The 27,973-nt window shown below is 42.9% G+C and overlaps 1 protein-coding gene across 1 annotated transcript in view; it reads left to right on the forward strand.

Moving 5' to 3' along the window:
* The first annotated feature begins 14,043 nt into the window (after nucleotides 1-14,043).
* ACTN2 (actinin alpha 2) overlaps nucleotides 14,044-27,973 on the forward strand; it is a 76,603-nt gene continuing 62,673 nt past the window's right edge. The window contains exon 1 of the mRNA XM_032609115.1: nucleotides 14,044-14,367. Coding sequence (XP_032465006.1) covers nucleotides 14,242-14,367 — 126 coding nt within the window. The 5' untranslated portion in view covers nucleotides 14,044-14,241. The remainder of the gene's footprint in view (nucleotides 14,368-27,973) is intronic.

Raw genomic sequence — 27,973 nt, forward strand, 5'->3', positions numbered from 1 at the left:
TTTTTGCCAAAGAAAACCAGCTAGCCTTTTGGTATATTCGGTAGATCCATGCATCCTGATTAAATTCAAACCAACAATAGCTATTTTGAATCTCTACTAATGAAAGTAGGATGCCATTAAAAAAATGATTGTCAAATCAATGAGCAAATCTGCCCACAACTAGTTAATGCTGCAGTCAGGATTCAAACATACATCTTTCTGATTTCAAACTCCTTAGCTATTGTGGTATACTGCATTTCTCAAGGCAGTAATCTCAGTCTATCTCATTTTAACTGGTAGATTCTGATCCAAGCTAGGCAAATATCCTCTGATGCAATTTTTTTTTACTTTTTTTAAAAAAAGTATAGTTGATTTACAAAGTTGTGGCAATCTTTGCTGTGCAGCAAAGTGACTCAGTTGCACGCATAGAGACATTCTTTTTTTTTTTGTACTCCTTTCCATTATGGTTTATCACAGGGTATTGAATATAGTTCCCTGTGCTATTCAGTAGGACCTTGTTGTTTATCCACCCTATATATAATAGTTTACATCTGCTCATCCCAATCTCTCAGCCCCTCCCTCCCGCTTCCCCTTGGCAAGCACAAGTCTGTTCTCTATGTCTGTGGGTTTCTGTTTTGCAGATAGGTTCATTTGTGCCATATTTTAGATTCCACATATAAATGATATATTACGGTATTTGTCTTTCTTTCTGACTTACTTCACTTAGTATGATAATCTCTAGTTGCAGTCTGATGCAATTTTGAATTTAGTGATTCTCCCCAAGAGAGCGTAAGGAAACCCAAGGCAAAAGAATTTGCCAGACCTGTGCTTGGGGGAAAAGTAGGTTCAACTCTTGTTCTTGAATGACCCACTTCCCTGGACCACTCCAATTTAGGAATACTCCCATACAAGTGAGAAACTTCCAGAAGTTCCTCTGTTCTCTGAATCAGCTCTGTTGCAGCCGAACAATCCGGACAAGGCAGGTCAAGAAGGTCACTCCTTTATTCAGCAAATATTTTTTGAGCAGGTTCTAAGTACCAAGGACCTGGATAGGTGCTGGGGATACGAAGAAAAAAGCAAATTGCTCTTACCTTCAAGGAGCTCACAGACTAAAGGGGAGAGAATCACAAATGAAGGGCTAGACAGAATCATTTAGTAGCTGTGATGGGAGTTTGTACAAATGCATGGGTGTAAAGGAAGATGGGACTCAGGTCTGATCAGGTGAGACAAGGCAGACTTTACAGAGGAGGTGGGGTTTGAGCTGAGATGTTAAAGTTGAGCAGGAGTTTTCCAGGTACCTAAGCTGGAGTTGGTATTTAGGAAGAAGGAAAAACACATGCAAAGGCACGGATGCCTGTTAGAGCCCTGAGGGTGAGAATCTATGTGAGGTGGTGGGGTGGGGCAGAGCAGGAAGTAAGAGCAGACACATCACAGGAGGGCTGGGGCAGACCCTGAGAAGGGGCCTCGTGTACTGCACTGGACAGTGTAGACCTGGTCTATAAGACAGGGGGGAGCTACTGGAGAATTTACTAACGGCTCATAATTGGATTATCATGTTAGAAAGATCCAAAATTCAGGCCCTGGCACCCTGTAGAACCATAAATCTGCCAATGGCATTAGAGAGCTTTTAAGGAATTATTCCAGCCATTACCCAAGTTCTATCAAAATTACGAAGTACGTAAAAGTCTTCGCCTACCTTTCTCACTTCCTTCTTCTCTTCCAGCACTGTGTTCTGTCCTTTACCATCTAACATCCTACATCCCACCCACCCAGGCGTTCCCATTTTCCAAAAGTCCAAATTAAACCTTGCTACCTAGAACCTAAACTCAAATTCACAAGACCATCTCAGACATTGCCTCAATAAAACAGTTGGCACAAATGGATGTTTATGAACAGGTAGACTTAACACTGTGTGTCCTCCGGCCTTCTACCATCCCCCCACCAGGTGTGGGAGAATGCTGTCCTGGGGTGAACTTGGCTTGAGTGAATCCAGAAGGGCAATTCGGGCAGGGAGAGGGTCTCTTCTCTGGAGATTACCTATCAAAAATTGTAAATATGCTCTTTGACCCAGAAATTCCATTTTTGTGAACCTACCCTACAGATACAGACAAATGTCCATGTGTAGGGGGTTGATTAAGGAAATTATGGAACATCTCTAAATGTTGATGTCCGTGATTTAGAAATGAAAAGCAGGGGCTTCCCTGGTGGCGCAGTTGTTGGGAGTCCGCCTGCCGATGCAGGGGACGTGGGTTCGTGCCCCGGTCCGGGAGGATCCCGCGTGCCGCGGAGCGGCTGGGCCCGTGAGCCATGGCCGCTGAGCCTACGCGTCAGAGCCTGTGCTCTGCGACGGGAGAGGCCACGGCAGTGAGAGGCCTGCGTACCGCAAAAAAAAAAAAAAAAAAGGAAAAGAAAAAGAAATAGAAATGAAAAGCAAGTTGCAAAAGTGATTTCTTTTCTGGAAGAAAATTACATATGTCTATAAAATGTTTGTATTTAGAAGAAAACACTCCAAGCTCTTCATATCAGCAAACCATGGCAAATGGGTAGGGGGTGGAAAGATGCGGGGACTTTGACTATTTATTTCATACCATTTTGTACTATTTGTATTTTTACAGGGAGTACATCACATTTATAATAAATGATAGCCTTTATTACTCCAGCTGTGTTCTCGCCAGCTCAGAGAACAATGCATCATCTAGAACTGAATATCACATCTATTAATCCAGTTTAACTTTGCATTTGATATTTTTGGTCCGCCTACAGTTGGTTTCTATTGAACTTGCTGTCAGTTAAGACACCTAGGTCTTTTTCACAGAAGCAGAAAGCAGTGTGGGTAAAAAAAACAAGAGATAAAATTCAGTCCAATTATTGTTACTTATTGTTAAGAACAGACTTAAAACAACATGAAATCCTTGGCATTTCCAACATTTATTCATGCATCAACCCACAATCTCTTTCCTATCGATGATGTTTATGGTTTCCTTGAGTTACCATGAGGTTCAGAGTCTCTTAAGAGAGTGAAAAAGGGCAGGTGGGTGGCGTGTGCAGGTAGAGCTATTTGACTGTGCTGGGGGTATTTCAATTTGTTTGTTTTTTTATAAATGTACATTTAAAAATGTGATGCTTTTCCATAAGTTTTTTAAATTTAAATAAGATTAAACTATATGAATGATTGTACAACTTCCTTTTTTTAATGTAATACTATCTTGGATATGTTTCTGTATCACTGCATGTAGATCATTCTTCCTAAAGGCAGCATTGTCTCAGTAATGTTGATTTAACTTCTTGACAATCAATCTTTTTTTAACTGAAGTGTCGTTGGTTTACAATGTTTTGTTAGTTTCTGGTGTACAGCAAAGTGATTCAGTTTTATATATGTGTGTGTGTGTGTATTCTTTTCCAAATTCTTTGAAATATTGAACTATTGAATATACTTTCCTGTGCTATACAGTAGGTCCTTGTTATTTATTTTATATATATGGTGTGTGTTTGTGAATCCCAAGCTCCTAATTTGTCCCTCCCCACCTTTCCCCTTTGGTAACCATAAGTTTGTTTTCTATAACTATGAGTCTGTTGTATAAATAAGTTCGTTTGTATCATATTTTAGATTCCACATATAAGTGATAACATATGATATTTGTCCTTCTCTTTCTGACTTACTTCACTTAGTATGATAATCTCTAGGTCCATCCATGTTGCTGCAAATGACATTATTTCATTCTTTTTTATGGCTGAGTAATATTACATTATATATATATATATATATATATATATATATATATATATATACACCACATCTTTTTTATCCATTCATCTGTCCTTGACCAATCTTTACATGTAGTTGGGAGGAGTTGGGGAGAAGGGGCCAAAGGAAGGGTAGAGATTTTATAAATTTTATTGTTTAAAAATGCTAACCATCATCTGAGCCTTCAGCAAGTTGTAATCTTTTTGCCGGTGGAGGGTCTTGCCTTGATGTTGATGGGTGGTGGTTGCCGAGCCTGGGGTGGCAGTGGCAATTTCTTACAATAAGACAACAAGGAAGTTTGCCATCAATTGACTCTTCCTTCCATGAACAATTTCTCTGCAATGCTGTTTGATAGCATTTTACCCACAGTAGAACTTCTTTCAAAATTGGAGACAGTTCTTTCAAACCCTGACGCTGCTCTATCAACTAAATTTGTGTAATATTTAAATCCCTTGTTGTCATTTCAACAATTTGCATAGCATCTTCACCAGGAGTAGATTCCATCTCAAGAAACCACTTTCTTTGCTCATCCGTCAGAAGCAACTCCTCATCTGTTAAAGTTTTATTGTGCGATGGCAGCAATTCAGTCATATCTTCAGGCTTCACTTCAAATTCTAGTTCTCTTCAATTACTTCCTCCACTGAAATCTTGAACCCCTCAGAGTCATCTATGAAGGTTGGAATCAACTTCCAAAGTCCTGTTGTTGATATTTTGACCTCTTCCCATGAGTCGTGAATGATCTTAATGGCATCTAGAATGGTGAATCCTTCTCAGGTTTTCAATTGACTTTGTCCAGATCCATCAGAGGAATCACTATCTATGGCAGCTATAGCCTTAAAAAATATATTTCTTAAATAATAAGACTTGAGGGGCTTCCCTGGTGGCGCAGTGGTTGAGAGTCCGCCTGCCAGTGCGGGGGACACGGGTTCGTGCCCCGGTCCAGGAAGATCCCACATGCCGCGGAGTGGCTGGGCCCGTGGGCCATGGCCGCTAGGCCTGCGCGTCCGGAGCCTGTGCTCTGCGACGGGAGAGGCCACAGCAGTGAGAGGCCCGCGTACCGCAAAAAAAAAAAATAAATAAAAATAATAATAATAATAAGACTTGAAAGTTGAAATTACTCTTTGATCAACGGGATGCAGAATGGATGTTGTGTTAGCAGGCACGAAAACAACATTAATCTCGTTGTACATCTCCAGCAGAGCTCTTGCATGACCAGGTGCATTATCATTGAGCAGTAATGTTTTGAAAGGAATGGTTTTTTTTCCTGTGCAGTGCCTGGACAATGGGCTTAAAATATTCAGTAAACCATGTTGTCAACAGATGTACTGTCATCCTGGCTTTATTGTTCCATTTATAGAGTCAGAGAAGATTTAGCATAATTCTTAAGGCCCCAGGATTTTTGGAATGGTAAATGAGCACCGGCTTCAGCTTAAAGTCATCAGCTGCATTAGCCTCTAATAAGAGAGTCAGCCACTCCTTTGAAAATTTGAAGTGAGGCATCGACTTCTCCTCTCTTGCTATGAAAGTCCTAGGTGCTGTCTTCTTCCAGTATAAGGCTGTTTCATCTACATGGAAAACCTATTGTTTAGTGTAGCCACCTTCATTAATTCTCTTAGCTAGATATTCTAGATAACTTGCAGCGGCTTCTAGATCAGCCCTTGCTGCTTCACCCTGTACTTTCATGTTATGGAGATGGCATCTGAGAAGAAGCTTCCTCACTTCTGTCAGCCATAGAATTGAAGAGTTAGGGCTTTGCTCTGGATTAGGCTTTGGCTTAAGGGAATGTTGTGGCTGGTTTGTTCTTTTATCCAGACCACTACAACTTTCTCTGTCTTAGCAATAAGGCTGTTTCACTTTCTCATCATTCGTGTTCACTGGGGCATCACCTTTAATTTCCTCCGAGAACTTTTCCTTTGAGTTCACAACCTTTGCTAACTGCTTGGCACAAGATGCCTCGCTTTTAGCCTGTCTTGGCTTTTGACATGCCTCCCTCCCTAAGCTTAATCATTTCTAGCTTTTGATTTAAAAAAAGAGATGTGCAACTCTTCCTTCCACTTGAACACACTTAGAGGCCACTGTTGGGTTTAAGTGGCCTGATTTCAATATTGTTGTGTCTCAGAGAATAGAAAGGCCCGAGGAGAGGGAGAGAGATGGGCAAATGGCCAGTCGGCAGAGTAGTCAGGAAACACACACAGCATTCACTGATTAAATTTGCCATCCTGGGCACAGTTCATGGCACCTCAACACAATGACAACAGGAACATCAAAGATCACTGATCACAGATCAGCATAACAAATATAATAATAATGAAAAAGTCTGAAATATTGAATTACCAAAATGTGACACAAAGACATGAAGTGAGCAAATGCTGTCAGAAAAAATTGGCACCAATAGACTTACTCAGTGCAGGGTTGCCACAAACCTTCAATTTGTTAAAAAAAAAAATGCAGTCTCTGCAAAGAGCAACAAAGTGAAGCACAAGAAAACAAGGTAAGCTGGTAGTATATCCTCTCAGGTGAATTATCTGTTCAAGCCATTTGACCATCTTTTTACTGGGTTGATTGTTTTCTTAGTGTTGCATGAAGAGAGTTTTAAAAATATATTTTGGATATAAGCTCTTTGTTGGATATGTGATTTGCAAATGTCTTTATTCTTTTTATACATAACCAGTTCAGTTTGCTAATAATTCATTGAGGACTTTTGTATCAAAGTTCATGAGGGAAACTGGTCTAGTTGGAAGAGACCAATTGGAATAGACTAATTAGAATAGTTTTCTCTCTCTCCCTTTTTTTTTGCACTGTCTTTGTCTGGTTTGGGTACCAAGATAATGCTGGCTTCATAAAACGAGTTGGGAAGTGTTCCTGACTCTTCTATTATCTGGAAGAGAATGTGTAGAATTAGAGGTATTTCTGTTTTAAATTCTGTTAAAATTTGCCAGTGAAGCCATTTGGATCAGGATATGTCTTAATACAGTTGATTTTTTGTATATTGATCTTGTATCCTGCAACTTTGATAAATTAACTTATTAGTTCTAGTAACTTTTTTGATGATCCCATTGGATTTTTTACATAGATGATCATTGTCCGTGAATAAATACAGTTTTATGGGACTTCCCTGGTGGTGCAATGGTTAAGAATCTGCCTGCCAATGCAGGGGACATGGGTTTGATCCCTGGTCCAGGAAGATCCCACATGCTGCAGAGCAGCTAAGCCCATGCGCCACAACTACTGAGCCTGTGCTCTAGAGCCCGTGAGACACAATTACTGAGCCCTCGTGCCACAACTACTGAAGCGTGCGTGCCTAGAGCCCGCGCTCTGCAACAAGAGAAGCCACCGCAATGAGAAGCCCGTGCACCGCAACTAGAGAGAGCCCGGGCACAGCAATGAAGACCCAACGCAGCCAAAAATAAATAAATAAAATAAATTTATTTTAAAAAATACAGTTTTACTTCTTTTCCAATCTTGATGACTATTTCTTTTTTTTGCCTGATTGCCCTGGGTTAGAATCACCAGTACAATGTTGAATAGAAGTTGTGAGAGCAGACATTAACAGTTTTGTTCCTGATTAGTTCCTGAATTTAGGGAGAAAGCATTCAGTTTTTCAAAATTAAGTATGGTGTTAGCTATAGCTTTTTTTTTTTAAATAGATGCCCCTTTTCAGGTTCAGAAAGTTCCCTTCCATTCCAATTTGCTGAGGGTTTTATCAGTAATGAATGTTGGATTTTGTCAAATTTTTTGTATCTATTGAGATGATCAATGGTTTTTCTTTTTAGTCTGCTTATATGATAAATTAAATTAATTGATTTTTGAATATTTAAATCAACCCTGAATTCCTGGAATAAATCCCACTTGATCATCAGGGATTGAATTGGTAAAATTTTGTTGAGGATTCTTTTTTTTTTTTTTTTGCGGTACGTGGGCCTCTCACTGTTGTGGCCTCTCCCGTTGCGGAGCACAGACTCCGGAAGCGCAGGCTCAGCGGCCATGGCTCACGGGCCCAGCCGCTCCGCGGCATGTGGGATCTTCCAGGACCGGAGCATGAACCCGTGTCCCCTGCATCAGCAGGCGGACTCTCAACCACTGCGCCACCAGGGAAGCCCCTGTTGAGGATTTCTGCATCAATTTTCATGAGAGATATTGATCTGCAGTTTTCCTTTTTTTGTAACATCTTTACCTACCTTTGGTATCAGACCAATACTGGTCTTATAGAATGAGTTGGGATGTAGTCCCTTCTCTTCAGTTTCCTGGTTATGTGTAACCAGGTCTTCCCTGGTGGTGCAGTGGTTAAGAAGACATCTGCCAATGCAGGGGACACGGGTCCGAGTCATGGTCCCACGTGCCGTGGAGCAACTAAGCCCGTGCACCACAACTACTCTGCCTGTGCTCTAGAGCCCACGAGCCACAACTACGGAAGCCCGTGTGACACAACTACTGAAACCCATGCGCCTAGAGCCTGTGCTCCACAACAAGAGAAGCCACTGCAATGAGGAGCCCTCGCACCGCAATGAAGAGTAGCCCCAGCTCGCCGCAGCTAGAGATAGCGCGCGTGCAGCAATGAAGACCCAACGCAGCCAAAATAAACAAACAAATAAATAAATAAAATTAAAAGAAAATGTTTGATTGAATTCACTACAGAAGCCATCTGGGCCTTAAGAGTTTTTGTGTGCCTGTGATGGAAGAGAGGGGTGTTTTAAACTACAAATTGAGTTTCTTTAACAGATATAGGGCCATTCCAATTTTTTACTTCTTCTTGAGTGAGTTTAGTAGCTTGTGTCATTAAAGGAATTTGTCTATTTCATCTAAACTGTTGACTTTATTGGAATATAGTTGTTAATAGTATTAATAATAGTTGTTATTATGTTTTAATGTATATAGAATTGGTAATCATGCGACCTCTTTCATTCCTGATACAGATAATTTGTGGTTTTTCCCTTTTTCTTTTCCTGATCAACAGTGTGGCCTGAAGTGGATCAATTTTATTGATCTTCTCAGAGGACCAGCTTTAAGTTTACTGGGTTTCTGTTTTATTTATTTTATTGATTTCTATATTGATCTTTATTATTTCCTTTCTTTTACCTACTCTGCTCTTTTTTCTAGTTTTTAAGGTGGAAGTTGAGGTTACTAATGTAAGATCCTTCTTCTTTTTTTTTTTTTTTTTTTTTTTTTTTTTATGCGTTACGCGGGCCTCTCACTGTTGTGGCCTCTCCCGTTGCGGAGGACAGGCTCCGGACGCGCAGGCTCAGCGGCCATGGCTCACGGGCCCAGCCGCTCCGCGGCACGTGGGATCCTCCCAGACCGGGGCACGAACCCGCGTCCCCTGCATCGGCAGGCGGACTCTCAACCACTGCGCCACCAGGGAAGCCCCTTCTTCTTTTTTAACATAGGCATTTAGTGCTATAAATTTCCCCCTAAGCACTGCTTTAATGGCACCCCACAACTTCTGATATAAAGTGTTTTCATTTTCATTCAGTTAAAAAATGCTTTCTAATATCCCTTTTGATTTTTACTTTCATCCTTGGATTACCTAGAAATGTGTTATTGAATTTCCAAATATCTGGGGATCTTCTAGAGGTCTCTGTTTCTGCTTTCTAATTTAATCCTATTGTGGTCTGAGACCATACTCTGTAAGACTTATATCCTTTTAAATTTATTGAGAGTTGTTTTATGGCCCTGAATATGGTCTATCTTGCTGCTTATGCTGGTTTTCCATAATTCCTAAGCCCTATTGGGGTGATTCAAAGGATCCATAATGGAAGCCTGCACACACTGTGGGTTTCATTATAGGAGAGGAAGACTGAGCTTGGGGACTCATGACTTTCATTGCGAGCAGAGGCAAGACTGTTCTTTGTTCAAGGGGGTGAACATTACCTCATCTGTCAAGATTGCTCATTGCAAATACAACCTGGTGAAATTGCCTGGATAAAGTGGCCAGGGTTCTGCAATTCTGGCATACCTGCAAGAATGTGCAGGCATACTCAGGACGCATGGTGGATTACCCCCCAACAAGGTCACTGAAGTTCTTTTGATTCTTCTGGATTATTTTTTTCTTTCCGTATTTCATTTTGAAGAGCTTCTATTTTTTTTTAATTAATTTATTTATTTTTGGCTGTGTTGGGTCTTTGTTACTGCTGGCGGGCTTTCTCTAGTTGCGGCGAGTGGGGGCTACCCTTCGTTGCGGTGGCTTCTCTTGTTGTGGCACATGGGCTCAGTAGTTGTGGCTCACGAGCTCTAGAGTGCAGGCTCAGTAGTTGTGGCTCACGAGCTCTAGAGTGCAGGCTCAGTAGCTGTGGCACACGGGCTTAGTTGCTCCGCGGCATGTGGGATCTTCCCGGACCAGGGCTCGAACCCATGTCCCCTGCATTGGCAGGCGGATTCTTAACCACTGCGCCACCAGGGAAGCCTGGGAAGCCCCTTGGATAGCTTCTATTTCTATGCTTTCAAATTCACTGATCTTTTCTTCTGCAATCTCTAACCTGCCCTTAATCCCATTCGGTGTATTTTTCATCTCAGATATTATAGTTTTATTACTAGAAGTTTCATTTGGATCTTTAAAAAAAAGAATCTTCCATGTTTCTCTTTAACTTTTTGAACATATGGAATACAGCCGTAATAACTGTTTTAGCATCCTCGTCTGTTATCTCTAACATCTATGTCAGCCCTCGATCAGTTTTGATTGATTTGCTATTTTCATTATGGGTTGTGTTTTCCTGCTTCTTTGTATAGGTGGGAATCTTTGATTGGGCGCCAGATATTTGTAATTTTTACCTTGTGGAATGCTGGATATTTTTGTGTTCTTATAAATCTTGAGCTTTGTTCTGTGATGTAGTTCAGTTGCTTGGAAACAGTTAACTTAACTTGCAAACAAGTTACTTGGAAAACAGTTTTATCCTTTTGGGTCTTGCTTTTATGATTTCATGATTGTTTTATGATTTTTTAGGCCAGTTTAGAGCAGTGGTCATTCGAGGACCAGTCTAGGAATAATTAATTCCATACCACTACCAATCTAGGAATAATTCATTCTACACTACTGAAGCAAGACCTTAAGTCCTCTACTCAATGCTCTGGGAATTAAACGTTTCTGCAGTCCTGTGGTTGAAACAGGCACCCACCTGGCCCTGTGTGAATGCCATGCACTGCTCCCTCTAATCCTCTCAGATGGCTCTTTCCTTGGACTTGGGTGGCTTCTTCACAAGCATGCTCTGATCAGTACATGCTCAGGTGGGACACTCCGAAGATCTCCAGAGCTCTCTCTGTGTGTGGCCCTCTCCTCTCTGATACTTTATCCTATGAATACTAGCTGCCTTCTTCTCCCCGTACTCTCAGCTTCATGTCCTCAACTCAGGGAGCCCTCCGGACTCTACCTCAATGGTCTGGTCTACAAGCCAAGGCTGTAAACTGAGGCAATTATAGGACTCTCCCCATTTGTTTCCCATCTCTCAGCATTCCTGTCCTTCATTACATGATTTCTGGTGTATTGGAAAACCATTGCTTCATATGCTTTGTCTTTTTTTTGCCCCCACAGTTGTTTCAAGAGGAAAGGTGATTCCAGTCCTTATTACTCCATCTTGGCCAGAAGTAGACGTTGCTTTATTAATTTCTTAACTTTAGCTGTTATTTCTTCAAGTTTGTTTGTTTGTTTTTTTCCTGTCCTCCCACTTCAGGGACTCCAATTACATAAATATTAGGCTGCTTAAAGTTTTCCCATCTCACTCATCCTCTGCTTACTTTTTTAAGTCTTTTTTTTTTTCCTCTCCATGTTTCATATTGCATTGTTTCTACTGCTAAGTCTTCAAGTTCATTCATCTTTTCTTGTCTACCCTGTAGTTAATCCCATTCAGGGTATTTTTAATCTCAGATGTTGTACTTTTCATCTCTAGATATTCAATTTGGGTCTTTTTTTAATCTTCCATGTCTCTACATAGCATGTTCAATCTTTCTTTTAGCTTCTTGAATACATGGAATACAGTAATAGTTGCTTTTAGTGTTCTTTTCTACTAACTCTATCAATCATGTGCCAATTTTGGATCAGTTTTTCTTGTTGTTGTTGTTTTTTGCCATGCCACGGGGCATGTGGGATCTTAGTTCCCTGACCAGGGATTGAACCTGTACCCCCTGCATTGGACGCATGGAGTCTTAACCACTGGACTGCCAGGGAAGTCCCTGGATCAGTTTTGATTGATTGTTCTCCTCATTAGAGATCATACTTTCCTGTTTCTTTGCACACTTGGTAATATTTGATAGATGCCAGAAACCGCAAAATTTACCTTAAGTGTTGAATGTTCGTGTATTACTACGTGTTCAGCTTTGTTCTGGGACACAGTTACGTGACTCGGAAACAGTTTGACCCTTTCAAGTCTTGCTTTTGCACTTTTTCAGGTAGCACCAGTACATCATTTAGTTTAAGCCTAATGCCCCTTCCCCCACCACCCCACTTCTGAACACTCTATCTAATGCCCTGTGAATTATGAATGGAAACAGGAACTATTCCCAGCCCTTTGGAAATTCTAAGAATCATTCCTTCTAATCTTTTTGGGTGCTTCCTTCCTTGGCCTCAGGTGTTTTTCTCCCACACATTCACTGATAAGACTCAAGGGAGACCCTCTGCAAATCTCCAGGGTTCTCTCTCTCTTTGCAGCTCTCTCCTCTTCTGCAGCTGGCCTTGCAAACTCTACCTGCCTCTGTCTCTCTGAACTCACAGTTGAGGGAGACCACTGAGCTATGCCTGGGTTCCCCTTATTCTGGTACATCTTGGAAACCTTCTCCAGGCAATAACCTGGGGCAATCAGAGTGCTCATGTCATTTGTTTTCTGCCTCTCAGGGATCATCATCTTTCATTGCCTGATGGTCAATGTCTTAAAAAGCTTTGCTTAATATATTTTCCTCCAGATTTTAGTTGTTTCAGGCAGCATTGTAAATCTGGTGTGTTTTAATACATCTCATCTGGAACCTGAAGTCCCCACAATTTTTGAAGCCTAACATTAACAGTTTTTGTAATTGCTGGTCCAGTTTCTAATAATTAAATTTACTCATAAACTTGTTTAGAGATTATAATTTTAATCCAAAATTTAAACTTTAAGTTTTAAATTTAAATCCAAGCAAATTAGCTCAGTCACTGTTTCTAAGGATACTTATTTTGTCAACAAATACTTGAGCACCTAGTGGTTTCTGGGGATTACAGCTGTGAACAGGACAAGAGCCCTGGCCTCATGGAGTTCATATTCTAGTGGGCATGTTTTAAAAAAATGTTAGCATGATGTATTTGCTAATTTGTCAAAGTTTTTTTGCAGAAAGCTCAAAAAAATAAAACTAAGTGATGTAAAAATTCTAAGGAACAATGATGAATCCAGACATACTTTTGGCTTGCAATCTGTCAACAAAGTAGTAGACCTGAACCACAGTTGTGTAGCAGCGGTGGGCAACTTTTATTCAATTTGGACATAAGTTGCACGAGGCAAGTGCCCTGCCTGTCAGCTGGCCTCTGGATTCCCGGTGTCTAACACATATGTGATAAAAAAATTTCAACCTCCTCTTCAAGGGACCTCATCTTGGTTCCTATAGGGGCATAAGGCACAGGAAACAGCCAGCCAGGACGATAGGGAGGAAAAGCCTTAAGTGCAACACATCAGGGGGAGATGGAAATGTAACATGAAGCTGGCTGCTTGTCCTCAGTTGTCAGTTGTTTTAAGACTGGCAGGTGAGAGCAGACACTTCCTGCCTTTGGTTTGGTTCCTGACTTTTTAACATGGCTGGGCCAACTCCCTTGCCTCGGTTTGCGCAGGTGAGGGCAGGGAGGAGAGGAGGAAGAAAGGGGATGCCGTAGCTTCTAAACTTTACTTTTTAGGGGTGTATGTGTGTGATATCTATGAATATGTGGGAATATATGGAAAACGTGAATACGCTGGACAACTTGGATGTGCTGGGGGTGGTCAGGAGCCCAGGCCGTGTGTCCCTCCTCTGATCCGCGAACATCCACTCACCCGGGTAACCCACCTGGGCGCCCGCAAGTCCAGCCGCGCAGCGAGGCAGAGGGTGGGTGGGAGGCGTGGGCTGGTGCCGGCGGCCTCAGCTCGCAGCGCCGTAGGTTTGGGGCAGCACCGGGAACGCGGACGCGAACCGCCTGGCCCCGCTGCCCGCCAGCAAGTGCTCGGAGGGGCGGGGGCGGGGGCGGGGGCGGGGGCGGGCGGAGGCCGGGGCGGGGCGGGCGGAGGCCCGGGCGGGGCGGGGCGGGGCGGGGCGGGGGGTTGGGGCGCGGCCGGGCGGCCACGTGACGGGCGGCGCGGGTATTAAGCGGGGCGGCCGGGGCTCCGCAGCCCGAGCTAGTGCTTCGCCCGCGACCCAGCGCCCAGGCGTGCTGCCCCGAGAGAACCGCGCGAAGGTCACCCCGCGCCCGCCAGCCCGTCCGCCGCCCGCGCCTCCGCCGAGCCCCGCGCGCCTCGCCGGCCCCGCCGCGTCTCCGCCCGCCCGTCCGACCGCCCGAGCCCCGCGCGCCCCGCCGCAGCCCCGGCCACCCGAGCGCCATGAACCAGATCGAGCCCGGCGTGCAGTACAACTACGTCTACGAAGATGACGAGTACATGATCCAGGAGGAGGAGTGGGACCGCGACCTGCTCCTCGACCCGGCCTGGGAGAAGCAGCAGAGGAAGGTCAGCCAGGGCCGCGTGCCCGCCGTCTGCGGGCTGGACCCGCGTGTCTGTGTGTCGCCTTTCCCGGGGGGCGACCGCCCGGGGGCGCCGCCGACCGTGTGGACTAGCGGGAGGGAGCTTGATGGAGGGTCGTGTTGTCTCATGTCCTCGTAGCCGGGAAAAGTCCAGGCACAGGCACGGACCTGGGCGTCGTGAGTGCGCGCGCGCACGATTGTGCGTGGGTGCGCGCGTGTGTCACATAAGAGTCACAAAACGAACAATGTTAGGGGAAGAACAGTGCAGCCGTTTCTGTTTTAACCTGCATTAGACCAGAATGTGAAAGTCTCAGGTCTGCTTCTGACCCCTTGAGTCTGTGACCTTGGCCACAGAGTTGTGTCTTCTGGTCTCGTTGTGTCCCATTTCCCCCTAACCCGTCTTTCCCCAAATAAAAGAGATCAAAAGAACATCGGCTTCATTCCGATTTTCACAGAGCTGCCCCAGAGAGTAATTGAAAATCATTTATTACATGTTTTGGGGTTCCCTGGAGAGAGATGCTGTAAGAACACTAGACATTCACCGATAAATTAATAGTTATTTCACACTCTATTTACGGTTCATTGAGGTAAGCGCACAGGGACGAGGGACTCAGCCAGCTCTAAAAGTTCCCTTTCCATCTTGGTTGGTGCTCTCTGGGGGCCCAATGGAGCATTCCACTCTCTCAAGGTTTCTTCTTGATCCCCTTGGCTAGAATTCTAGGGACTGCTCACCAGGAGGCTAAATCTCACCTCCTGTTTGGGCACAGAGCCTGGCCGGGTCAGAGATGCCAACCCAGACCTGCTCACCCAACCTTATGATGACAGTGTCCTGGCAAAAGCAGAGTGCCCTCTTCTTTTCCCTCCTATTTTTCTTGGGGTGGGGCAAAGTGGGTTTCCCTTCTAAGGGCCTGCCATTAAGTGGATAATGTTTGTTGACCGTCTGTGTGCCTGGGATTGCTCTGTGTAGCTGCCACTGTGGGTGATTATCTGATAGTGCCTGGTGAATGTGTCTGACTATAGGAAACACATACTCCCAACAGTTGTTAGCTGAAGGAGACAGGTCCCATATTTGGATAATAATCAGATAACCATTTTAGGGTGTTTTTTTTTGTTATTTGTAAAATAACCATGATATTTTCAAATCAAGATTTTTCTTTTGTTGTCTATTCTCTTTTAAAACCACTTACTATTATTGTTTTAAAGCTCTAATTTAGCTACATTTCATTCTCCCCCTTAGTTCCATCATCCCTGCCTTCTTGGAAACAGTAGAATGGGAGTGATAAGTAGAAGTTGAGTCTATAAAGGAGAATAAAATTTCAAACCTTCTACAATTTTTTAAACACCTGGCTTGAGGATTATTAATGTGTTGTTATTATTAGTTCGTCATCTGAGCTAATTGCTGCATCATCAATGAGAAAGAAGTTAAATAGTTGCTTTAATTTTTAACAGTGAGTGTTTCTTTTTAAAAATTTTCCCCACAATTTTGATTACTACATTTTTTCATGGATTTTTAAAAAAGTCTTAAGTCTTTGTTGCAGAGATTGCTTTTTTTTTTTCCTCATGAGGAAGAGCAAAATAGCTAAGGAATTGGACAGGTAGTCTGCCCATCATTTTTGAAAGTAATAGTCTAATCACAGTGGTTTCTGTTGATTTTTTAAAATTACAGTACAGGATAGAGTTAATTATAGTTTCCAAAGACAACATTGATATATGTCTCCTGTCATATACATATAATTTTAAAATTATTTTTAATATATGATATATAATTATATATATTTTTTAATTCACAGTATTTTTGGATATAATTTCATTGTGATTTTTTTAAAGTTTGGGGTTCCTGCATGAATATATTATTATAATTGTATATTATATATTAAAAAACAGACATATGTCATCTTTTTCTCAGGTAGGTTGAGTGCTGTGTTGTGACTTTAGTGACAAACAAAACAGAGCCAAACATTACGTTAGGACACAGACCTGAACAGATCCAGAAGATCCTCTGTTTCTACTTTTGGTAGAGAACCCACTCAAGTCAGTAAAGTAATACTGAACTGTGAGGTCTGGGCAGCCAGAGCAGTAGCCTCTATTTATGTCCTATGAGCCAAACTGCTGGAACAGGACAGGGATAAAATGCCATTGTTTCTATTGTGGGCTACCTTTTCCACACTTGCCGTTTCAATGATATGCTGGGTATGAGATCTGTCAACAGATGCTGGTAACACATGATGACGTCTGTAGCGTTATAATGGATGAGGGACCTAATTATATCCACAGTTCACAGAGTCTCATGGGCTGTGGTAAACCTTGCTCTGGTATGGAATGCCTTGCTACAGAAGGACTTAGTAAAACTGTAGTGCTGTGTGTGTATGTGATGGGAGACCTTTTTTTTTTTTCTACATAAAATTTACCATCTTAACCATTTAAAATTTTTTGTGTGTGTGTGTTACGCGGGCCTCTCACTGTTTTGGCCTCTCCCGTTGCGGAGCACAGGCTCCGGACGCACAGGCTCAGCGGCCATGGCTCACGGGCCCAGCCACTCCGCGGCACGTGGTATCCTCCCGGACCGGGGCACAAACCCGTGTCCCCTGCATCGGCAGGTGGACTCTCAACCACTGCGCCACCAGGGAAGCCCAGTCTTAACCATGTTAAAGCATCCAGTTCAGGCATGCTATGTACATTCACATTGTTGTGCAATCAATCTCCAAGACTCTTCATCTTGCAAAATTAAACTCTGTATAAAACAATAACTTTCTATCCTCCCCACCCCCCAGCCCCTGGCAACCACCCTTCTACCTTCTGTCTCCATGGATTTGACCCCTGGGGACCTCATATGGGTGGAATCACACACTATTTGTCCTTTTGCATCTGGCTTACTTCACTTAGCATAATGTCCTCAAGGTTCATCCATGTTGTGTCATGTGTCAGAATTTCCTTCCTTTTTAAGGCTGAATAATATTTCACTCACTGTATGGACCACATTTTGTTTATCCATTCATTGATTGATGCACACGTGGATTGCTTCTACCTTTTGGTTATTGTAAATAATGCTGCTGTGAACATGGGTGTACAAATATCTCTTCATGTCCCCGCTTCCGGGTTTTTTTGGTTAGATACCTAGAAGTGGAATTTCTGGATCTTGTGGCAGTGACTGGTTTTCAATTTTTTGAGGACATGCAGTGCTTTTTCCAAAAGAAAGGCAATTTAGAAGATGTTGAATTTAGCATGAGTATGTACAGGCATTTCAAAGTGCTCTCCTCTTTCAGGGGTGTTTAAGAATATTTGTAGTCACATAAATGAAGCTCTCTTTAGTGGACTTCTGAAACTTCTAGAGCTTTGGTGTTTAGAAGTAAGCTTCTCCTGGAAGCAAAGAGCACATTCAGCCTTTAATTCAACTGAGGCCTAATCGGGAGGTGACTTGTCAGAACAGCAATGCTGAATATGTGTGCTATCTCCGTGGGCACAGGGCGCTGTCCTTCACCACTCTGGGAGGCTAGAACAGACCTTTTAAGGAAATGACTGTGTGTTTCGATACATAAAGGGCCCTTACATCCTTAATCTGTATAGGGGTAGGTGATCGATACTCTTTTTCACCAGCTGTGGAGAGCATAAGAGAGTCGTTCATTTATTCCACATTTAGAATTCTGATTAGTTTTCATTGTTCCTAAAGAAATCCAAGTTCTTCCGCAGAGTCACAGTTTAGGTGGAGCAGCTCACTGTTCTCCTCAGCACACCTGCTGCCTGTCCTGTCATCAGGCTGAAATGTTGCCACGTGGGGTCAGGCAGTGGGGAAGGACGCTTGTGGGGAAGCAGCTGCGCACAGGTTGGATTAAATAGAGGATCCAGAACCTGCCAGTTGCCCCTTTCCGTGTCTCAAGGAGCAACTGCTGGTTAAGGGCGCAGGTCAAGGCTCTTCTCCCCTGCACAGTGGAGTACGCTCTTGCGGGAATTTTCCCTGGGGGAAAAAAGGCACGAATTGTTCCAACGAGGTGAAGGATTAACGAGGGGCCTGGGAAGTGTCTCAGATTCATGAGACCCAGATGAATCTCAGCTCTGCCTGGTACCCTCTGTTTGGCCGTAATCAAGTCACTAAGCCTTTGAAGTTCCATCTCTTCATCTAGAAAATAAAGATAAGGGATTCCTGTCTTTCTTGCCACACAGAGTTTTTCAGAATCAAATGGTCAAACTAGTTTACGTCGCAGGGGCTTTGTACGCTGTACAGGGATCTGTAAATGTTCAAATATTATTACTATCCTAGTGCAGCCAATAATTAATTTCATCAGGTGGTGTCGTAGTAGTTAGCACTGTGATTGAATTTGTGAGGTTGAAGAAGCACGTGATTTGTTCTTTAGTGACTTGGATGCACTTTTCAAAAAAATTGTGGTAAAATCTACATAACGTAAAATTTACCATTTTAACCATTTTTAGGTGTACAATTCAGTGACATTAATACATTCACGTTGTTGTGCAACCATCACCACCATCCATCTCCAGAACTTTTCCATCTCACCCCCAAGTTAAACTCTGTGTCTATTAAACAGTAACTTCCTAGTCCCTCCTCCCCCCATGTACCTTTAAAGGTAGGGTTTACACGCTTCCACACTTAGAACAAGAAATTGTTTAATAACAATTAAGTGCCGGGTGCTTGTTGTATAAAGAGCAAAAAATTTAGGAGATCAAATAAGGAAAACCCTTGTGGGTGAGAATAATGGGGAAACAGCTTTACAAGGGAGTAGAGCTTGGGGTGGGCCTTAATTTGAGGAGTAACTAAATACTAGCTGGGTGGCGAGGAGAGAGAAACAGAACATTCCTGGCTAGAGAAATAGAGTGAACAGTCTAGTCTTAACTGAAGCTAAAGATACAGATTCAGATTTAGAGAGAAAATTGCATAGGTAATCCGGGGCCAGTTTACAGAGGACCTAGGATGCCAGGGTGAGCGTGGACTTCGTTCTTCAAGCAGTGCAGAGCTCTGGGAATATTTGAGCCAGGAAGAGCCATGCTTCAAGTAGAATATTGTTTGCAGAATAAATTGCAGTGGGTGAAGGGCTGAGGTGGGGGACCCAGGTAGAAGCCCATTATGGGAATGATACGTTTAAGGTGGTGAGGATTAGAAGCAGTGGTGAGGAAGCCATCAATTTGAGAGTGATCAGGAGGGATTATAAGAAGTATTAAATAACCCCATGTTGTTGCATGGCAGGCTGTTGTATAAATCCAATTAAGCAGACATGATCTCACCATTAGAGCTCCTGGCCTTAAAACTCAAGATAGTGATATTGACAAGTAACAAACAAACTCATGAGGAGTGTCTGCTTATCTAACCAGGAGAGCTGTGTGGGTGGAAGGCTGACCATTTACAGGATGTATCATTCAGTGCAGGGGCTGAGTGCTGAGGGGCAAGTTGTGTGTCCAGGTGGCCATTGCCTAAATGCAGGGCTGGAGTTTCAGGCAGCCTTTGATGTCCAGGGAGAGTTGCTGATGGGCAGGCTTGCAAAGGCAGAATCTTGTATGAGCCCTAAGAAATCTCTGCCCCCAGAAGGGCTGTTATTCTCAAGATGCCCTTGGTTTCCTATGGAGAACCACAGGTGCAGGAGTTGTAAGGTGGGGAAATCACTCTTTGTGATTTCTGCATCTTCTCTTAGGCACTGCAGTGTGTCCTGGGATCTGCCCTACCCCTTCAGCCACATTCACCAAGGAAGAAACTTGAGCCCAAGATACGATTTTCGGGGAGCGTGGGAGGAGGAATAGAACTCTTAGCTGGGAAGCCTAAAGAACAGCAGCTTCAGAAAACTGTCAGAAAGCCCTACAGTCGGTTGCTGCAGCTGGGCTACAGAAAAGGTGCAGCTCTGGGGTGGGTGGATGCACTCCCGTGATGAGCAGAGGAGTTGGTACGGAATACGTTGGAGGACAGTCAGAATTGTACCGCTGTTTCCGTGGGAACGGTACTAGTTCTTCCAGAAAGAACAGAAAGCAAAGATGAGGGGGAAAACGCTTGCTAACTACTGTGCTAGACTTGGTTCAAAGGAAGGAAAACCTTGAGTGCCAGAAATGGGTTTTTCTAAAGAAGCTGAGGAACATGTTTTACACAAGCACGTATCAGTCTGAGCACTTGCGCACTGGCCTCTGAGCCCACACCACACCTGTACCCCTCCCCACGATTTTCTTGATCAGAAACTAGATGTTTTCTCCTGCAGCCGTACTGAAGGGCAGAATAGAAGTGGAGCACAAGCACGGCTGTTTATTCTTTTCATTCCTTTGGCAGACGTTTATTACGGTCCCGCTAGAGGCCTGGGTTAGGGAATGGAGTTGACACCACCCCAGGCTTCAAGGAGCTTGCAGCTTAGTTCAAGAGACAGAAAGGGCAGTGAGAAGTACAGAGGAGGGACACCCAGTTCACCCTGGCCGGTGGAAGGGAGTGGAGAGCATTTCCAAAGCCCCTCCTGCATGGTCCCCTGTCGCCGTGCCTAGAAGCATCTTCCTCCCTGGTGCCCATGCAGGGAAGCTGGGAGTTACCCTTGAGGCTCCCTCTCTCTCAACTCCTGTGAGCCCACCTCCCATGATGTGCTTTAAGGCCTTCAGGGCCTCTGCACTTCCTGCCTGGTTGCGGGTGGTGGCCCCTGCTTTGTCACCCTTCCACATAACGTACTTGCCTTCAGGCTTTTTTCTGCCTGACGCTGCAGGAGGGATCTGTATAAAACACAAGCCTGGTCATGGTATTTCTGCTTAAAGCCCCTGTGTGGTTCTTTATTGCCTTCAGGAGGGTGTTGGGAGCCAGGCCTGAGCCAGCCTCTGTCTGCTCCGCCTCTCCCCCTAGGGCTCCTGGAGCCCACGTGTTTGATTCTCCTCTTGGCTTATACCCGAGACTACCTCCCCTACCCGCCCTGGGAGTTCTTCTTCCTCGGGCCCCTCCTCTAGAACATGGGTCCCCGGGTGCTGTCCTGGTCTCCCCTATGAGCAGACACTGTCCTGTGGCCCCCTGGCCCTGCAGTGATCCTGCTTAGAGTCTGCACTCACATTTGTGAAATGCAGGGATTATAAGTCATATTTCTGAAAAGAATTTAGTACAATTAAATTTTTTTTTTGCAATCTTTGCAACTCCTTGAGCTACAAATGTATTAACTCCAGCTCATACTTGTTTAATGCTCCTTAAAGATGTTTTCCCAAAGCATTTTTCTCAAGTTCCCCAAACGATGGACTTCTCCGACTTAGCTCTTATTCTCAGACTGAGCCTACAAAGATAAGCTGTTTAATTAAAAAAATAACAATATTTGTAATTTAGAGAGTTGGGGAATAAAATAAAATCATACATGTAGATTTATTTAAATGATAATAAAATGTGTCAGCGTATTAATGAATAAAGCTCTGGTATCCCAAATTGGATTGGAAATGACTGTTTTGTCCAGATTGAAAACCTTTACCCACATCATAGAGAAAATTCCAAATTCATTTAGATTCAGAGAAGTATACATTTAAATTTGTTCTTCTCAATGTAAAACCTGGTAAGACAAAAACTTTTGGAAGACATGCTAGGCTTCACAGTAGCGGAAATGGAAAAGAGAGAAGAGATGCAGGTGATTCTGCAGAGTATGTGGACCCTGGAAAAGAATTGGCCTGGGCGGTATTGATATAAGCCGAACCCAAGACTACAGAGTTAGCATGGCTTTGAGTTGTCTTGCTGTGTTTGTTTGTTTTTGCTAGGGGATAAATGTATTAGTCATCATTCCTAGAAACTACTATATAATGGAAATAGATTCTCATTAGCCTCTGTTACAATCTTTTCATTAAAAGGCATGCTGTCTCAGGAAAAACTCTTTTATTTTTTTAGTGATTGTGAAGATCAAGTAAGTGAATATGAGGTTGAGGGGAAATGAGAACAGTATTTGATATTGAAGGTATGACTGAGTCTTATACAGACAATTATAATTGAGATTGGCAACTCAAGAAATGCTCGGGAATTCCCTGGCTGTCCAGTGGTTAGGGCTCCACGCTTCTACTGCAGGAGACACGGGTTGGATCCCTGGTCGAGGAACTAAGATGCTGCATGCCACGCAGCACGGCCAAAAAAAAAAACCCAAAAAAAATCCTATCTTTTAGAGTCATGAGGAGTCTTTAAGTTTCTTCATTATAGTCCAACAGGATGGGAAGATGATAATTATTTAGAAGGTAGGTAATCTAATCTCATTGTTTTTTATTAGGATTTTAAGATATTTTGTATGCATTAGGTTGAACCGTAGGAGATTTTTGACACTGACCATTTTGACCTCCAAAAATTGCAGTTTCTTATGGCTCAACCCAATAAAACCACTTTACCACTATTGTACCACTATATTCAAGTTACTTGACCAAGACCACACCACAGCCAAGCCATAAAACTGAGTTCAGCTTGTTTCTAGTCTTACCTCTAATGCCTTTGATATTCATTTGGGAAAATAAGGAGTGGTTAGGTTTTGTAGAACTTAAAAATGTGAGGTTTGGATTGAGGGCTTGACAGCCCATGGAAATATTGAGAAGGAAGGTCAAGCCTAGAGATTTAGGTGTGGGAGTTATCTGCTCAGAGGCCATGGTTGAAACTGTAAGGAGGGGATAATGGAAGATCTACCTGCCAGGTGCTGAGGTGAGCTTAACATCGAGGGCTCCCAGAGGAAGCAGTGATTACTGGAACGTGGAAGCATCGTTTCTCTGGATGAAAACATGCATTTACTGGATGACTTAAAACTAGATGAACTGTCGAAATGTCTGATTTTCTTCCGGGAGAAATCTCACCTTGGTATTTCTCTGGAACTTCGCCAGTCCGTCTGAATCTGACATTTGAATCCGTTTAGTCGCTGGAACAGAAACCCAGGGCTTTGGCACCGTGGAACGGGAGATCTTTTAGCTCATGAAATAAGTTATGCTTGCAAAGGAAGTGAAAAGCTGTGAGAAACTATTTATGGCGGTGTGCTCAAGTCTGTGACATAAAATCCTTCTGCAGCTGGAATGGCCAAGGCTGGGCTTTATTGAGGAAGACTTTATTGAAAATTTGTAAGGATTACTGAAGAAAGTAGTTTCATTACTGAAAAGAATTGGTTTCATCTTAACATACCAAGTGTAGCATTCAACCACAAGGTGGGTTTCCCTTTTCTGTTTTATCATTTATCAAATTAAGAAAATAGGATGAGTGGTGGTCCTCATTTAGGGGTTTTGTTTTAAGGTTTAAAAATTATTATTGATATTTTGGGTGTATCAGTCATGAAAATAGTAAAAGACATAACAGAATTGCAATCAGTTTCAAGATTACCCATAGAGGGTAATATTTTCCTATTTTAAAACAAATCCATGTTGGAGGGGCGGCAAGGGTAAAGATCAGGTTGGGCTGGGACGTGAGGAGGGGATATTCGTTGGAAAAAAATGCAAAACCATGTGTTTTACGTTTTGTAAACCGTACAATTTCTATTCTGTTACTGCAGTTTATGAAATAGGAAGTATCTGAATATTTCATTGCATACCTTTCCTGTTAAATTTTGGGACAAAATGATGTTTATTTTCATTTTTTCAGTACAACAGCAAAACAAAAATATTCCAGTAAGACAGTAAAAGTGATATTTTAAGATATGGATTTTTTTCCAGTGGATTAAAAAAAGAATGGGAGGGGATTTGGCATATGGTTCCCGGTATCCCCAACTATTCAGTATATAGGGCAGAGCAGCTATTTATTGAGAATTTGCAGGCACCGTTTTGACCATACGTATTATTTTATTCGAACATCACAACAGTCTTAGGAGATGAGTATTGTGATTCTCATTTTTCAACCAGGGAGGCTCAGTAACTTACCTAAGGGTGGTTGAGGGTGGGGAAGTGGTAGCTGGAACATGCACACAGAATTTTGTCTAAATTACAAAGATATTCTCCCTCATAATCGAAATTTTATAACACATGGAGATGCTAATTATTTTATTGCACATTTTGGTCTGCAAGTGGCAGAGCTGAAGTTTGGATCCAGGATGCTTAACTCCAGAGGCAGTGCTTTTATTTTTATATTTTTAAAATTTATCTTGTTGAATTTTAGTTGATTTATAATGTTGTGTTAATTTCTGCTGTATAGCAAAGTGATTCAGTTAGACATATATATTCTTTCCCATATTCTTTTCCATTATGGTTTATCACAGGATATTGAATATAGTTCCCTATGCTGTACAGTAAGACCTTGTGGTTTATCCATTATATATATATAATAGTTTGCTTCTGCTAACCCCAGACTCTCAATCTGTCTCCTTCCCCCTTGGCAGCCACAGGTCTGTTCTCTACGTCTGTGAGTCTGTTTCTGTTTTACAGATAAGTTCATTTGTGTCTTGTTTTACACTTCACATACAAGTGATACAATATGGTATTTGTCTTTCTCTTTCTGACTTATTTCACTTAGTATGATAATCTCTAGGCCCATCCATGTTGCTGCAAATGGCATTATTTCATTCTTTTTAATGGCTGAGTAGTATTCCATTGTATATATGTACCACATCTTCTTTATCCATTCCTCTGTTGATGGACATCTAGGCTGTTTATTGGCTATTGTGAGTAGTCAAAGGTGGTGCTTTTTAACCACTAAATTTTTCTGTTTTCGTTGCTTTTTTGCTCAGAGTTTTAACCAACAACCCAGAGAAAACGCCTGGAATTCAGTATTCCTAAGTTTTCACTTATCCAAAACCTACTGCCCATGCATAAGGGTGTGTGTGTCTGAATTTTTAATTTCTAAATGGGTCCAGGGGGAGCATCTGATGAGAATGAGAAGACTAAATTTTGAGTTATGGAAAATACTGTCCTTCCAAGGTAACCCCAAGTGAGGGCCTAGCAATCACTCTGTCCCACAGAAGTGCCAGAGGAGGAGGAAAGGGACCACAGGAAAAGCCAGCTACACCTCTCAAATGGAGGCTTACAGCACATGCCATTAAGATGTGTAATTCCACATCTTTGGAATTACCTGCTGGTCTGTCTGACACAGTTCCAAAAAGAAGCCGGAGTTCAGGATGCCTAAGCATTTGAGTCAGTTCCCTTTTGGAACTAGAAAAGGAGACTTCCAGTGGCAAGAGCATAGGTTAGAGCCATCCTCCTGCAGATGTGATGTCTTAGTGGACAGGGATGTTCTCCAAGATTTGGGCTCCACAGAGATTCGGCCAAAGGCAGTGCCAAGGACTCCCTTCACTTTACATTGAAAAAAATCCTGCCTTTCTTTTATTTACTTTTAACTTCTTATTATGGAAAATTTCAAACATATATAAAAACAGAGAGGACATATAGTGAATCCCTCTGAATCCCACTGGCCAAGGAAAACCAAAGTTTCATGAATAGGGGATTCCTGGTTCTTTTCTTCCCCCAGCTTTATTGAGCTGTCATTGACAAATAAAACATTTTATATATTTAAAGTGTGCCACATGTTTTGATAAATGTATACATTGTGAAATAATTACCAGGGATGTCCAATACTAAAAGGAAAAACAAAGTTTTTATGTTCAATAGATGCTTTATTCTCTAAACGAAAATTTGAATCAAAACTGCCAGTTAAGCCGACAGTTGCCTTCCCTGTTTTGAAACACCAGTCTCCTCCCCGCCAGACCCCACGCTTCCTGCTACCCCTTTTGGCTGTCCAGGCCTCCTCCCTGCTCTGCTGGGATACCTCTCCTAACCCCCAGTTCTCCTAGTAATTTCTCATGCTGTTAATGTTACAACTGGCTATTTCTAAAAACCAAAGATTGCCAAGACCTGCTTTTCCAGAGATCATCAATATTTTAAAGGTGACCTTTCTAAGACAATAACGCTGTTATCTAATTCCAATGGTGAATTTCAGGCTCTGTAGGAGAAGAGGACAGAATTGTGCAAAGAAAGCACTGTTGGCAGAGGTAAAGCCTTTTAACATCCTGTAAACGGGGATGGTTAACTGCTGTTTGTGGCCTCTTGTAAAGTCAGTACTGATAGGGTATTTCTCTTCTCCTGCTGCAGACTGATCTGATAAACTGACCCCATAACCTCCTTCAGGTTTATTGGTCTAGCTCCCGCGACCACTGCTTTTACTTCTTTGAGTGGGGAGCCTGAATTTGAGACAGGAGGTGGGCACCGTGTCTGAAGAGGCTGAATTTGATACCTCTGCATCTTTGTTTCCTCCACCACCCCAGAGTGCAGGGAGGAAGGAGCAGAACACGTGTTAAGTGTTCTTGGGGAAAGGTTATTTTTAGGGGCAGTTTTGCCAAGACTGCTTCTGCAGCTTTTCTTTAGGTACAGATCACATCCTCACCTGCTTAGGTATGTGAATTTCTAGGGGAGCCCTGGGAGGGATGGGGGCTGCTTGCCTGCATGTAGCAGTTCCAGGCCACCTCCTTCCTTACAAAGATTCATTTTAGTTTATTTGTTTCCCAGCTTTATTGAGATGTAATTGACATGTAATATTGTGTAAGTTGAAGGGTTACAACATCTTGCCCATCTCTCAGGTTCTCTATTCTTTTTTTTTTTTTAAGAAGATGTTGGGGGTAGGAGTTTATTAATTTATTTATTTTTGCTGTGTTGCATCTTCGTTTCTGTACGAGGGCTTTCTCTAGTTGTGGCAGGCGGGGGCCACTCTTCATCGCGACGTGCAGGCCTCTCACTATTGTGATGTCTCTTGTTGCGGAGCACAGGCTCCAGACGCGCAGGCTCAGTAGTTGTGGCTCACGGGCCTAGTTGTTCCGCCGCATGTGGGATCTTCCCAGACCAGCGCTCGAACCCGTGTCCCCTGCATTAGCGGGCAGATTCTCAACCACTGCGCCACCAGGGAAGCCCAGGTTCTCTATTCTTTATGAAAGGAAATGAGGAAGGAGGGTGGACTGATTCCAGAGGTAGGGTGACCCCTCATCCAGGTTTGCCCAGGACAATCCCAGTTGTGGCTCTTGTCCCAGAGTAACTATAAATAGCATCACCTTTGACTCTCAAAAGTGGTCCAGTTTGGACTTCGAATTCTGTGGTCACTGTTCAGAGGAGATACACAAGGCCACCTCAGAGAAGGTTACCATAATATTGAGACCCAAACAATTTGTATATTGGACAGTAATGCCTTTTCTCAAAGTACTGGCCTATTTCTGAACTTGAAAAAATGCAAATATTGGTGAAATGAGAGTTCTAAAACTTCGACAGTTTTAAATATCACTGTCTAGTAATTTCTGAATCTTCTAACTCACGAATCCTTTAGAAGACCAAGCCTTGTAGCCAGCGGTGGGAGTGGGCCCTGCGTCTGGAGGGTGTGGGACCACGGACCCCGCTGGATGCCTCCTGTGGGCCAGGTTTCCCTCTGAAATGCACATTGTCGTCGTCCTTATGGTAGTTCGTAAGCCATCCGTGTGGTTTTATAAATAGTATATATACTCTTACTTCAGGTAGCTTGCTATTAATATGTGCTAGGGTTTAAGGATGCTTATTTTGCACATCTAAAAAACTAAGGGTTAAACTTTATTGAGATATCTGGACCAATTTCCAAGGTTGGATCTCTAGGTTTGTTCTTATGACAGCTTAAGTCTTTTTCTAATAAAATTGTATATATCTTTAGACACTTGAAAGTCTGGAAGTGAAGTGATGATAAATATATTTACTGTGGGACAAAA

The sequence above is a fragment of the Phocoena sinus genome, chromosome 16 (assembly GCF_008692025.1).
Source record: "Phocoena sinus isolate mPhoSin1 chromosome 16, mPhoSin1.pri, whole genome shotgun sequence".
NCBI lineage: Eukaryota > Metazoa > Chordata > Mammalia > Artiodactyla > Phocoenidae > Phocoena > Phocoena sinus.